This window comes from Theropithecus gelada, chromosome 6 (assembly GCF_003255815.1).
Source record: "Theropithecus gelada isolate Dixy chromosome 6, Tgel_1.0, whole genome shotgun sequence".
Lineage (NCBI taxonomy): Eukaryota > Metazoa > Chordata > Mammalia > Primates > Cercopithecidae > Theropithecus > Theropithecus gelada.
This window is the reverse complement of record NC_037673.1, coordinates 68,639,629-68,654,214: the sequence shown is the minus strand read 5'-3', so window position 1 is coordinate 68,654,214 and position 14,586 is coordinate 68,639,629. Positions and strand designations below refer to the sequence as shown.

At 42.8% G+C, this 14,586-nt stretch overlaps 1 protein-coding gene across 2 annotated transcripts; it reads right to left on the bottom strand.

Moving 5' to 3' along the window:
- Positions 1 to 585: 585 nt before the first annotated feature.
- TMEM174 (transmembrane protein 174) lies at positions 586 to 2,564 on the bottom strand. 2 transcript variants are annotated; one of them, XM_025388585.1, is made up of 2 exons: positions 1,891 to 2,563; positions 586 to 1,705 (listed from the first exon to the last, which is right to left on the bottom strand). In XM_025388585.1, exons 1-2 carry the CDS (start codon positions 2,519 to 2,521, stop codon positions 1,680 to 1,682), a joined length of 657 nt encoding a protein of 218 aa, XP_025244370.1. In that variant the 5' UTR covers positions 2,522 to 2,563; the 3' UTR covers positions 586 to 1,679. The 2 variants fall into 2 exon arrangements, with proteins under 2 accessions (XP_025244370.1, XP_025244369.1); XM_025388584.1 differs by having other exon boundaries at positions 1,056 to 1,705; positions 1,896 to 2,564.
- Positions 2,565 to 14,586: the final 12,022 nt, after the last annotated feature.

The window sequence follows — 14,586 nt, the reverse complement described above, 5'->3', positions numbered from 1 at the left end:
GTTCATTGTAGCCCAAATTTATGAACATAAAATTATGGGGTGGGTGAGGATAGCAGGGGTTGCGGGGGAGACAGTGAAAGCAGCACTCAAGGTTAGGGTGGCATGAGGGGCCCAAAGTGTCATCTGTTGGTCAGCATGCCACTGGTGATGCTCAGTCTGGTCCTTGTCACCAAACTTCTTCTCCAAAACCAATGGACCTCAGCTAGGGACCAGTGTCTCAGGGATCTGTTGAACATAAAGCTAGTTTCTGTAAATGAAATCATTTCCACCTATCAACTATCATCAAACATGAAAGTGGATGTGAAAAGACTTTGTCCCTAAGATATAACATAAATAACAACAATAATGTACCAAGCTTACTTCACTCATGTCCTTTGAAAGCTAGACACTTCTGATCAAAATTAGTAAAAGTCGCTCCATATACAAACATGATATCAACATTTTTTAAAGAATTGCTACATTCCATGTGGCACATCCTTTGGGATGTGCCACCCTTACCTTGAGTGGCATTGCCTTTGAAGCCCAAAGCAAATATTTTCTTTTAAAACCTAATGGTTTTAAACTGTCTCTTCTGAAGTCTGTGAGTCAGTTCCAGTTGTTTATTACACAGCCAAATTCAGAGAGATTAAGGACACCAAAGATTTTAATGAAGAAGATGAGTTTCTTTTAGTCATAAAGATTGTTTCTATCATATCATTCCCCATGTGTTGACATGGCAACTCCGCTTTGTCTCACTCCACAGACCTACGGGTACTTAGGAAAGTCCTGTGTTCTGTCAGCCACTGGGCCCAGTTAGTTCATGCCTGGCACAGGCCCCAGCCCGGGGTGGACCAAGAGCCCACCCATGTACATCACAAGTCAAGCTTCAACCTTGCAGAAGAGAACAGCAGCAGCCAGGGGTCACTGTGACTCAGTGATCAGGGAAGGATTTATTCACAGTGTTATCCTATTAAGGTCTATTTTGTGTAATTTAGCCAGGTATCCAATACTATTCTAGCAGGAGACATGCTTTATTTTATTTCATTGGTTTGATGTTTTTGTTTTGTTTTGTTTTATAGCCTTTAAGGTACCCAGTGTCCTCAGAGAGGCCAGATGGCAGCTGAGTTGTTTGGGATTAGTGAGGCTGCTTTGGGGCCAAGGACAGCCACCGGGAAGTCTCCAGCTGGGCCTGCTTTCTCTTCCCTGCTTCCTTCCCACCAACTCTCACCTCTGTGGAAACTCCCAAAGTCTCAGAAGTCGTGATTTTTTCATTGGCTGCTGGGGTTAAAATTGAGCCACCAATGCCTTCCTACAGGGAAGGGGGAGGGTGGGGGATGAAAAAGTGAAATTCCTGCTCCTGAGCCTTACACAGGAGATTTCTTACCCGAGGGAATCTGAAACTGTTCCAAAGGAAAATTGCCTCGGGCCAGTCTAATTTTTACCAGTCTGAGACATTGCTCCCGCTTCCCCTTTCCCCCTTTGAATGATCTCTGTCAGGCTGCCTGGGCGCTGCTGTTGCTTCTGAAGGTTGCAACATAGAACACCACGGTTGTCAGGTAACAATGACGGAAACGCTTGCTCCCTGAGCTGAGCGTTGTATTATTATATCAGAATTAGTCTCTAGCGAGGGAGAGAGTATATTTCTTCGTAAGGTGGAGGAGAGAAGCAGGCACAGGCCTCCTCTTCCAGCTGTGTCTCTTCTACCTGGTCAGCATCAGGATTGGGCCTGAAATGTGAGCAGAAAACACAGGTACGTTATGGTCCAAAGCATCATTCACAGAACCAAGGCTGCCATCGTGGGCAACAGGCTAAGCAGGGATTCGCAGTCTCCCAACACCTTATTCATGGACCAAACAGCCACAGATCACGATGGAGATGGCTAGAAGGAGTGCATTCCCCCAGTAGACACGCCATACCTGTGATTTCCACCATCCGCGAAAGAAGGGCAGCCTTCATCAACCACAAATGCAGAGTTATCTTGAGGGTAGATGGTGTAGTATTGAGGAGGACTCAGCACGGCGGTTGCTGCCCCTCCAGGGGTTATGAGGCCACAGGGGCTCACCACAGACTGCAGGTAGCTGGTATTTATCCCCATAGGCTCTGGAGAACCATAAGGAGGAGGGATGTACTGCACCACAGTGGCCCCATGGAAGGTGATGGGTTGGTTGATGCCAGTGAAAACAAATGATGGTCCTCCTGGTGTCTGTTCCAAGTCCGGGACCCTTTCCTCACTTTCTTTGCACAACTGGCAGGAGAGCATTTTGAACTTGCATACAGCAATCAGGATGAATGTCACCCCAACCGACAGCAGGACAGGCCCAAGGAGCTGGGTCCATTCAAAGTGGGAGACACCTTGGTATTTGATCCAGCCCATGACAGTGAATGTGATCCCCACCAGCCCCAGAAAGATGCCTGAGAAGAGCAAGGTGGCCCCAGCCTTGTCGTCATCGGACACCTGGATGTCAGCGGTGCTGGGTGTGTAAGGAGTGACGGAAAACACATTGACAGGGAAGTCCTCCAAGCGGCCGCTGCCCTGCTCCATTGCTCCTTGTGGCCTCACCCTGCTTCTTAGAGTGGAGAGGATTGTGAGAGCCAAGGAATCACAGGTCCAAATTAGTTATAGAAGAACTCAGGGCTTGTGCTTAACAGGGTGTAACACACAGAGGGCTGGACCTTGTTTAGAAGAATAAAGGTCTGAGAAATGAAGCCTGAAGTTTTCTCATGTATTGTCAACAAGTGGAGGTCTCTGTTTTGCAAGTCAATGACAAGCTGTCTCTCTAATTCACATTCATTCATTCACACATTCAAAAATTAACTTATTGAGTCCATCTTTCTTTTTCTTTTCTTTTCTTTTTCTTTTTTTTTTTTCTTAGAGCGTGGGTCTCACTCTGTCACCCAGCTGGAATGCAGTGGCACAATCATAGCTCACTGCAGCCTCAACCTCCTGGGTCAAGCGATCCTCCCACTTCATCCTCTCCAGTAGCCAGGACTACAGGTGCACATCACAATGCTCAGCTAATTTTTAAAATTTTTTGTAGAGATAGGGTCTCATTATGTTGACCAGGCTGGTCTCAAACTCTTGGACTCAAGTGATCCTCCTGCCTTGGCCCCAGGAGGTACTCTTCTATAGCAATTTAAGATGCTGCCATAAGACCCTGTTTTTGTCCTCCCCAACACAGGTTTGTAGAAATGGCAGAGCTCCCTCAAGGGTCTCCAGCAGTGAACGGGGCCCTTGATATATCCACACATGCACAGGAGTCTAACCTGATTTTCCCAGTGGTTCAGCTCATTAGGAATAGACAGACACCTATTTCTTGACTGCATGTGTATTCCTATCAACTTCACGAACCCCTAGCTGTGATGATACTTAAACTTCAATAATACTTCTCACAAAGCCCTAAGATCCTGTTCTTTTCTGGCCAACCCCATACGCCTTTTGCTTTCTGCATTTGGGGAGTAATTCTAGCCTTGGGAGAGGAACAACATCGTAGGAAACCTTTTCATGCACTGCATCACTGCCAGGGGTTGAATAAGCATCAGGTATGACCTGGCTCACTGGGACACATGCTTCGGACCCTCCCTCCATGGTGGCCACACAGTTCCTGGTCTCCAAGGTGAAACAACCAGCTGTGTTTTGGAGCCTGCTGTTTTGCAACCAAACACAAGTTGATGTAGAGAAGACAGTTTAATTTTCAATAACATTATCTCATTCATGACTGCAAAACTTCCAAACAGCCCCATGAGTTTCCTCCTCCACCGAATAATAACTGTAGCCTTCTTTCCTTCCTAGACAGATTTTATCCAAGCAGATGCTCTCTGCAGTAGTTAAATATTATATTAGTTCCCTTTTGCAGAATTGAGAGAGCTGCCGTCTTGCCCCAAGGCAGGGCTCCCTAAACTTCCCTTGACAAAGAAATCATGTGGGCCACTTTTTTAAAGGACAAAATGTGAGCTCCCAATTCAGATCAACAGAACCAAATATCCAAGGGAAGGACCTCAGGTGATTCATCATTAAGAAATCTTAGGAAACCCTACCTCAGGTTAACCCTAAATGCTTCTAGGAGACCAGAGGACTTTCTCCCCACGAAAATCCCTCTCCCTGCTACAGGACAAGGCTTGTAATCTACTTCACTGCCAAACAGATGGGAAAGCAAGCAGGTGACCCCTGAGGTATCTTACTGGATGTGCCTTAGAGCAGCAAGGCTGGAGTGGGGTTGCTATACGAACAGGCTGCCTTTTCCCACTGAGCTAGATCAGAGATCCAGGAAAGCCAGATTTTCTCTTTAACTATAAATTTCTGGTAAGTTAGCCTGACATTATTTTTAGGTTCTTAAGTCCTAAGTTAACAGTCAAAACAATCCCTGACATTTAGAAAAAAACTAGGATCTCAAAAATGTCTTCTAAATCACTCAATTTATGTTTTCCATTTGCCTTTAGCTATATCCACCGAGAATAACTGGGAAGCCTGAGAGAGTAGAGGAAACAGATCACCCTCTTTTAGACAGCTCATGAATGCAAACTGGAACTGCTTTCAAAGCAGAAAGATCAGAAAGTTCTCCAATTACATTTTCAAGGTCACTTTGACTCAGCTGCTTCTTCCAAAAGCCCCACCTCTGTCTAGATGGGTAAATAGCAATTTTTTCTTTAAAGCTAACCAACTGAATTCAACAGCATATTAAAAGGACTAAATGCCATGACCAAGTGGAAGGCAAGGCTGGTTCAACATACAAAAATCAATCTATGTAATGCAGTATATTCACAGAACGAAGGGGGAAAAACCACACATGATCATCTCAATTGATGAGTGAAGGGGAAACATTTACTGAATACTTACTATGTACCAGGCGTAATTCTATACATTTAATATAGGTGACATAATTTCATTCTTTTAACAACCAGGTTACAGTCAAGAAAACTATGCCGATTGTTAAGCTATGGTGACTCAGCTCCAAACCCACCTTTTTAAACTTCTCTTTGTCTCAGACTCTGCAAAGCACACTTTTCCTTTTCCAGGCTGCTCCAGTTAGGCTCTGCCAATAGGGGTTGCTACAGGGAGATTTCAAGGTGGCAGGAAGGAGAAGGCACTTAGTACTTTCTATTTTGCTTGCTGTTACTGTCAGTGTCATTCCAACAACAGTTCTTCATCCTGGCAGTAACAGTTCCAGTTTCCAGAACCCTCCTCCTGCCCTCCAATCAGCTTTGCTGTGCCCCTTCAAGGAAACCAACACCAGCCACTTGGACATGTTCTTTGTCCAAGCTCCTGAGATGCCAGAATTAGCCGAGTGACATTTTCTACTCAAAGAGCTGGATCCTGGCTCCACAAGGGCCCTTCTCCAAGCTTCTGCTTTCTAATGTTAGCCCAACCTCTTCCTTTTGTTCCCGCAGCCTGTTTTCACTAAGTCTAAGTGGCCTTAGTGTTTATTTTTTGCCTTTTCAACCCTCCAATATCTGTTAAACTAATTTCCTATATCAGATTCTCTCTATTAAAATAACTGGTATGGTTTCTGTTTCCCTAAGTGATTCTGACTGATAAGTGGTATTCACAGTGGAGTTAGGAAACATACCTGTGAAGATGGGATTCTGGAATTGATTTGGTCATATTCTTGACCTCAAATACAATGCTGAGTCTTCATCAATGAAACATGGGATATTTGTAGATCATGGCATGAAGTGTCATCAAAACTAATACAAATAGCACCTGTAGTAGGCTGTGATGAATTGCCTATTGGAGCAAATGCCCTGGGACCAACTGGCTGCTACACTTAATCACTATGTCAATAATGATGGGCTGCAAGTTCTGTGGGATGGAGATGGCCACTTCAGAACGCCCTGCAATACTTATAAAAAGAAAGTAACAAGTTCAGGTCTTTAAATTCAGCTCAAGTCACAGTCAGAGAACCAGAGAGTTTCTGTGGTGGTCTTAAAAGAATCTTGTATCCTATATTTACAGTGCTGACCTCACCAAAAGTCAACAAAATTTGAATAGATATCTTTCTATATAGCTATACATCTGTGGAGGCTATAGCCACTCCATCTTAGATGCTAACCCGCCATGTTGACTTTTGTCTAACTCATTCCAGGAATGCCTTTAAAATGTCTGTTTTATCTGCTGTTCCTTGCTTGAGAGCATGTACTTACTGTAAACCCTGCCCTTAGATCAAAGGAACTTTAATGTTATAGTACTTACCATAAATCCTGACCTTAAGTAATTGTTCTACACGTCCCTTCTGAAGCACACATACCCCTTCCCTGAGGTATGTAAGCTCTGGGTCTGGTGAGTAACGGTACAGGATCCACCATCTTGTCTCATGGCTTCCAGGAACATGGCCTATGTTCTTAAGTCCCTATTAAATGTTCCTTTCTGAGAAACTGGACTCGTCAGCCTCTTTCCTCAATCTCTCAGTTTCCTTGACCTTTGAGGATAGGTTTGCATAGATCTGCTTACTATGGAACAGTATCTATATCTACATACGATTGGTTCATTTTCTCTGGAGAACCCTAATAGACAATGATACTTCAAGTGTCCATGGTAAGTAGTGATTCTGTACAGAGTAATCATATATAAAACCACAGCACAGGCCTCCAGGGTTTTAGAGAAAATCCGTGTTGCCTCTGCCGGCAGCTATTCTCCTTTTGAGACACAGCTTATGATTCTTTACTGGGCCCTGCATCACCCTGGGACACTGAATGACCCCTGAGCTGCCAATCATGATCTGAGCATATCTGGCCCACACAACTGTAAGTTTGTGCATGCACAGCAGTGGTTCATTATCAAGTAAAAATGGTATTTAAGAACTTGGACATGAGCAGGTCTAGAATTACAAGTAACTACATAAACAGGTGGTTCAGAGCCTTACACTTACTCTTACTGAGTGGCGTCTTCTCCTACAATCCAAACCTATGGCCTATTGGGGAGCTCTTCACAGCTAGATGACTGAGGAGAAAAAAATCTCAGGTCTCATGTATAGGTTATTCTGTACAACAGTGGATGGCTGAAGCATTATGACACCCATCAGGAATGTTCCTGAAAGATGCTAGAAATGGTGTAGAATAGAAATCCTAGCCAGCAGAACTTCAAGCAGGACATTTGGTTGTCCATGTTGTCTGAGCTGAGAGATGGCCAACAATCTATGTTGGTTCATAGGCAGAGGTGAATGGTGTCCTAGGTTTCAAGGACTCAGAAAGAATGAGATTGGAATGTGAGTAACAGGAAGTATGGTGAACAAGTTATAAGGATATCTCAAAGTGGGCACAGAGTGTAAAAGATAGTTGTGTTCCCCGTGAACACTCACCCAAGGGCAGCCACTGCAAACGAGGCTCTACCAGTCAGGTGAACAAGCTGGTGTTTTCTGTGGATATCAGTCAGTCTTTTCCCCCAGACTTCAGAGTGTTTCCTTGATGAACCCATGTACACAGGATGCAGGCCACCATGATGAAAGGGATGAAGGCTATGCACGAGCTTAAAACTGGTAGCTAATCTGGCTACCATCACTGTTGAGTACCTAACCTACCAAAAGCAGAGACCACTGCTGAGCCCCCAATGTGGCACTATTCCCTGAATATCACAGCCAAATATCTGATGCAGCTGGATCATGGTGGACTCCTTCCAAGAGGGGCAGCAATTTGTCCTTACTCAACTAAACACATATTCTGGGTTATGGATTTGCCCTCCCTGACTTTAATACTTTTACCAGCATCATCGTATGTGATGTACAGAATGCCTTATTCACCATGATGGTATTCTGCAAAACGTTGCTCCTGATCAGAGAACTTAGTTTACAGCAAAAGAAGTACAGCAATGATCCTATGCTCATAAAATTCACTGCTATAACTACATCCGTTACCATCCAGAAGCAGCTAGCCCAATAGAATGGTGGCATGGCTTACTGAAGGTACAGTTATGGCACCAGTACGGAGATATCACCCTGATTAGATAGCATCTTAGGTAGGTTCCCTAGAAACAGATGGCAAGGGGGTCACTTGAATGCCATAGGTTTGTTGGAGAATGCTCTAGGAAACAATGCCTAATGGGATAGAGGGTAGTAGAACTGCACAAGGGAAAAGTTGAACTATGATGCAGTTGCAACATAGGCTTCAGCAGAATGCTTAGGTCTTCCTGGAGCTTGGATGCTACTTCAGAATTGTTCCAAATTGAGGTTAAGGTGCCAGGCCTTTGTATTCCTGTATCAACCAGTCACTGAATGCAGGTTGCCACCAAGAGGGGGACATAATCTTGGCCTCCTTTCCTGCTGAGGAAAATGCCCAGAGAGGAGTGTAGTATGAACTGTCAGCAGGCAGCACTTCTGGTAGCTAGGGGAATAAATGCCACAGTCCTAAGGTGGATCTAAGCAGTGTTCCACAGCATCTGCCAGAGATGTCATTTCATCTTTGGGATGCAGTACATGCTTTAAATCAGCAAGCAATACACAGCATTGTTTCTCTCATTGTCAGAATAAACGGGTCTAGAAATTAAGGAGAAAAAGTAGGAGTGACTCCTCTCACTATCACACCTGTTAATCTACTCACATTATTTTTTCTGACTGTCCTTCAACTTTGACCTGGGAGGTCTTAGTCTTACTATTGTGTACCAAGGGACACAACAATAGAAAAGTGACACTGCCACTTGGCCATTCTGAGCTTCTCATGACCCTTAACCAGCAAGCAAAGAAGGGGTTACTTTCCTGGCCAGGATAATTGCTCTTTATTACCAAGAGGAAACTGGATTGCTACAACATCATGAGAGCAGAAAGGACTATATTTAGAACACAGGGCTCTCTGGGACCTCTCTTCATATTTTTATGCCCAATAATAAAAGTTGAAGAAAAATTGTAATCACCAAAACACAGGACCATTGTGGATTCAGATTCTTCCAAAAAGAAAGTTTGGGTCACTCCACTGGGTAAAGAACTAATCAACTGAGACCTTGATGAGGACAAAGGAAACAGGGACTAAGTAGTGGTAGAAAGAAGTTACAAATATCAACTAGGGACTCATGGCCAATTGCAGGAATAAACGCGGCAGCAGCTCTGCATAGCTTCTTCCTTAATTGTTATGTATATATTTATTTGTATATACAAACCAATTTCTTTTTCTGCCTTTCCTCCTTCCCCTTATTATTTTACACAAAGATTGTTGTCTGTGGTCAACTTTACAATTTAGTTTTTATCCAGATGGGACTGTGGCCACATTTAAGAAGAATGAACATTGTCTAGAGATTAATGCATGAATGATTCTTGGAAGTTTGTATCTCCCATTTCAAGGAGAGGATGAAGGCATCTTTATTTGGACACCAGTTTCATCTTGTTATGCAAAGCACAAAGTGGTTTTTGTTTGTGGATACAAGTGCGAGTAATGTGTAGAAGGCTGTGTGTGGATGCTGAGTAGCCAAAGGGGTAGATGGTGGTTGTTATCAAGCTATTGTCCCTCAGGTCCAAATCCATCCTTCTCTACTGTGTTTTGTAGTGATGGGGCTGGGACTCCACAAGCCACATCTCACTCTGACAGCTGGCTTGTTACTAGGCATTGCCACAGGAGGTATTAGAGGGAGGCTACAAGGTGGAAGGAGGGAGAAGGGATTTGCTCTTTTCTGTTTTGCTTGCTATTTTGGTCATTTCACCCAGCAGTGCTTCCTGTGGTAGTCACAATTGGGTCTAGTTTCCAGTCTGTCCCCATATCCCCACTCTCATTGTACCCTTCAGAGGTATTAGCACCAGCTGGACAGTGCGCTCCTGAGAGGTCTGGGTCCAAGCCCCAGGGGTCTCTCCCCCAACCTCTAAGCCCTGATACCCTAACTGCTTTGCAGTGATTCTTCAGCCCTAGAAGTGGTAGCTTCTTCCTATCACATCAATGTTTTTCTTTTGTCTTTTCAATCTTCTATCTGTTTAACCAACTCCCCAGATTAATTTCTCTGTGTTTCTGTTTTCATGAGTAGATTCCATCTGAAGCAGAAATTGAGGGAAAATTTAGAGGGTGGCAGAGCTGAAATGGAACCTGGTGGCGCATTAGAGTCTCATTGTGGCTTCATTCTATAAAAATGCTTGGTGGCTCCTGTGCTGTTCCTGTCAGACATACAACATTTCTGAAGACACTGTCTAATTATTTTTCAGATTGCCAGGGATTGGAGTTGATAATCCACCAGTGGTCTGAATTTTTGTGTTTTATCTTAAAAGCCCTTTTGAATTGTTCATTCCCCTCACTGCTATATGGGGATTCTTTTTAACTTTTTAAATATTAAAATGATTTACTGCCAAGACAAAATAGAAAGGTGAGTTTCCTACCTATTTCAGTGAAGCAATGTTTTCTACATTAGAACAATTTGTGGTACTTGTTAGAAATGCGGATTTTCAGCACTATTGGCAATGAGTGAATCAAAAACTCTGGATGTGAGGCACACAAATCTGAACTTGTTTTATAAGCTCCTCAGGTGAGTCTTAGGCAGATTGAAGAGTGAGAACCACTAGGGTAGTGGTGAGGTGTTATTGCATTAAATATATCAACTTGGGAAATGTGTCTAATAGCCAGACAATTTCTCTATGCCTGATATCTGAACATTTCTAGCAGCAAAAGTCCCATTAAAGGAAGTAGTTTTGCCCTGCTTTGATAGCTACTTCAGGCTAATAACAGGAAAGGTAGCAATGAAATGGTAGGGCCAGGGACCAAGAAATACCCAAATCCTGCCACCCACCCTACCACCCTCCATGACTTCCCAGTGGGGGGCAGAGGCACAGAAGCACAGGACAAATTTACTGCTATAGGGCTTGAGCTGTAGAGAATCCCCCCATGAACAGAACTCAGGTAAACTTGGCTAGAGCACATGGTCAAGGCTGGAGGCCTCCCTTAAACTTGAACCTGATCTCAAAGAAGCACAGGAAAAGTGATAACCAGAGAGAGTAAGGGCAGGCAGACCCTCTGAGGACAGAGATACGTGAAGGAGAATGAGAGATGACATAAAAGATGATGGGGTTTCCTTCTACCTGCCAAAAGCCTTAGCCATCTTACCGCAGCAGCCACGTAAAAGAAGGAAGTAGAAAGGAGCTCCACTTAAGCAAGTGCCCTTCTCAATCACAATGCTGCCACCCATGTGTAAACATAGTCCAATTAATCTAGAACCTAAGCAAGGAGATTCATAACTACTCCTTCTAGAGAAAAGCATCAGATAGGAGACTACACCATCCAGGAATTTCTTGGTGAAAAAAAAGATGAATTATTTTAACACTAATGCAAACTTTTTATCAGTACAGCATAATTAAATGGTTTCAAATGGCTGATCGTCTCAGTGGTCAAGTAAGGCTCTTCCTTTAATTCTCAAACTTCATTTTTACTGTTAGGACATCACCTATAACAAAAACAGCCAGTTTTCCCTTGCAATTGTTTTTTGAGAATATTTAGCATAGAAATTTGAGAAACATTTGTTAACTAAGCCAACTTTGTGAGCAACCTTTGTTATTAAGGTGAGCTATTGATTCATTTGCTTTATCCAGAATTTTACCCTTTGTACTGGGTGGAACATACCTTCTTTGAAAAATGAAAACAATAGGCCGGGTGCGGTGGCTCACACCTGTAATCCCGGCACTTTGGGAGGCCGAAGTGGGCAGATCACTTGAGGCCAGGAGTTCAAGACCAGCCTGGCCAACATAGTGAAACCCCGTCTCTACTACAAAAAAATAAAATAAAAATTAGCCAGGCATAGTGGCACCTGCCTGTAGTCCCAGCTACTCGGAAGGCCAAGGTAGGAAAATCGCTTGAACACAGGAGGTGGAGGTTGCAGTGAGCTGAGATCTCACCACTGCACTCTAACTTGGGCAATAGAGTGAGACTTTGTCTCAGGAAAGAAAGAAGAAAGAAAAAAAGAAAAGAAAGAAAAAAGAAAATAATAATTTACATTATTCACAACTTCTCAGAAAAAATGTAGAAAATAATAATTCAACCCTGAGTTCAGAAAATCTGGCTGGTAAGTTTTCAAAGTTATTAATCATTTTTTTTTCCTTGGGGTCCATGACAAAGGAAATTATTTTAATTTGTTGAGAGCACATATATTCAGTGTGCTATTTCCTTTTTAACAAAGCTTCCTGCTACTTAATTCCCTTAAGTAAGGAAATCCAGAGGCCAGTTCTTTGTGGTGCTATTCTCAATGGATGTAGTGGCTACTGAAGAAACCTCAGGACCCCATCTTATTGAACTGTCTGCACCAGTTATTTTATCTGATGAAGCTCTGGGCACGTCTTCATAGGCATTATCAATGGGAGCTGTCTCCCTTAGGGCTCCCCTGGCTCTGCTCCCCTGTCTCCAACTGCAGCAAATAAAAAGAATTGACTGAATCAGAGATTAATTGACATGTCTTAAGATGCAGTTCACAGTGACAGATGAAAATTGGTCAACTAGGCCAGGCGTGGTGGCTCACACCTGTAAACCCAGCAGTTTGGGAGGCTGAAGTGGGTGGATCACCTGAGGTTGGGAGTTCAAGAACCAGCCTGGCCAACATGGTGAAACCCCATCTCTACTGAAAATACAAAAATTAGCCAGGCATCAGGGCACGCGCCTGTAATCCCAGCTACTCGGGAGGCTGAGGCAGGGGATTTGTTTGAACCCGGGAGGAGGAGGATGCAGCAAGCCAAGATCGCCCTACTGCACTCCAGCTTGGGCGGCAAAGCGAGACTCTGTATCAAAAAAAAAGAAAAAAAGAAAAAAAAGAAAAAGAAAAAAGAAAAATTGTCAACTAAAATTAAATACTTTTTAAAAAAATTTGTTAATGAATTGGTCATTTAGCAAATTAATCTTAAAGCAAATTGACCCAGATTCATTTTGCATAAATAGAACAAAGACCTGTAAAATGGCTACATCACTTAAGTCTGTGCTTTTATCAAAATGTTCAAAATTAATTTTGGGGGACGTTGGCGATATTTACTCAAATTTAAATTTTAATCTCTCACTAATTATTTAAATATGGCTTTTTAGCACATTTAGTTTTTTTTTTTTTTTTTAACAAGAGCACCCTTTTTGGTTGAGACTGCCTCTTTTGACGTAAGTTTTTCTTCAGTCATGTCTAGAGAGCAGTGCCACCTCCTTCCAAAGCATTTGTGACCACTGGCCTTGCAGGAAATTGCAGGCAATGTTTTATTTGCTAGACGGACTGTGGTTTATAATTAGGAAGGACTATGCTTCTTACTAACACTTTGTATATCTATTTCCAGATATATTTTTCTTGTGCAGGTTCACACATCTCATAGAAATGAAATTTCATTAAACTTGATTTTTCTGGCCCAGTGCAGTGGCTCACATCTGTAATCCCAGCACTTTGGGAGGCCAAGGCAGGCAGATCACTTAAGGTGATGAGTTCGAGACCAGCCTGGCCAACATAGTGAAACCCCGTCTCTGCTAAAAATGCAGAAAAATTAGCCAGGTGTGGTGCTGGGTACCTGTAATCCCAGATACTCAGGAGTCTGAGGCAGGAGAAGTGCTTGAACCCAGGAGGTAGAGGCTACAATGAGCCAAGATCGTGCCACTGCACTCCAGCCTGGGCAATCCAGCGAGACTCTGTCTAAAAAAAAAAAAAAAAAAAAAAAGTTCTTTTTCTTCAACTTACCTTTTTACCTAATAGCTCACGTCATCTTTCCCAAATCCATAAAATTTTAGTTTTTAATACTTTGACAAGAATGAGTGATGCAATTATAGCTAGAAGTTTCTCAAACAAGCAATACAAAGATATCAAATAGATATCAAAGTTTAAGCTCATTTTCTTCTCCACAATAAAATCCATAATTTGAATAAGAATCCAGGGTAAACCATTTTTAAAACTTTACAAATGCATTGTTTTGGCAAGCCTCCAGGAAAACAGCCTTAAATCTGAGTGGGGAGAGTATAACTTGACACAACCTCTTTTTGGGGGGCTTGGCAATATTTACTAAAATTGAAAATGCATATACAATAGAATTAAGCTACAAATATCTTCTAGGAATATAACCTATATACTTAAAATAGACACATTACAAAAGGATACTTTAGCAGAATAGACAATGAATCACTATCTGTACTAACAAAGTACAGGGATGGGGAACCCTACATGTCCATCAGTAATGGACTGGCTAAATAACTTATGGTGGTAAAATATAAGGTTCTCTCCTACTGTTAAAGAGCAAGTCAGCTCTGCATGCACAGGTATGGAATAATCTCTAAGATGTGTTATTGGTTGAAAAAGAAAGCAGAGTGAGTACTATAGTGTGTTTATTATGCTATTATTTGTAAGGGGGAAAGACGTACACATCATTGAATGTACATAACATGTCATTGAAAGAATACAAAATAAATTTGACAAAAGAACTGAGAGGGTGTTCCAGTTATCTACTGCTATGTAAGAATCTACTCACAATTTTGTGGCTTAAAACAGTTCTGTGGCTTGGCTGAGTTTTGTCGGGCAGTCAGCTAGGGCTGCCAGTACCTGTAAGCTCACCTGAGCGGGACATCAAGATGGTTCACTCATGTGACTGACAGCTGATGCTGGGAGCTTCGCTGGCTCATCAACCAGAGCACTCACCTGTGTGTTTCCATGTGGTTTCTCCCAGCCAAGGGACTGGGTTTCAAGAGGAAGTGTCTTAGGAGCAACTGCTCCTG

What these genes read in the sequence shown, in the direction of transcription:
- TMEM174 (XM_025388584.1), bottom strand. Translation starts at nt 2,521, where the DNA reads ATGGAGCAGGGCAGCGGCCGCTTGGAGGACTTCCCTGTCAATGTGTTT. An exon ending in GCGGATGGTGGAAATCACAG is followed by an intron (nt 1,706 to 1,895) that starts GTATGGCGTGTC and finishes CTCACATTTCAG; the next exon opens with GCCCAATCCTGATGCTGACC.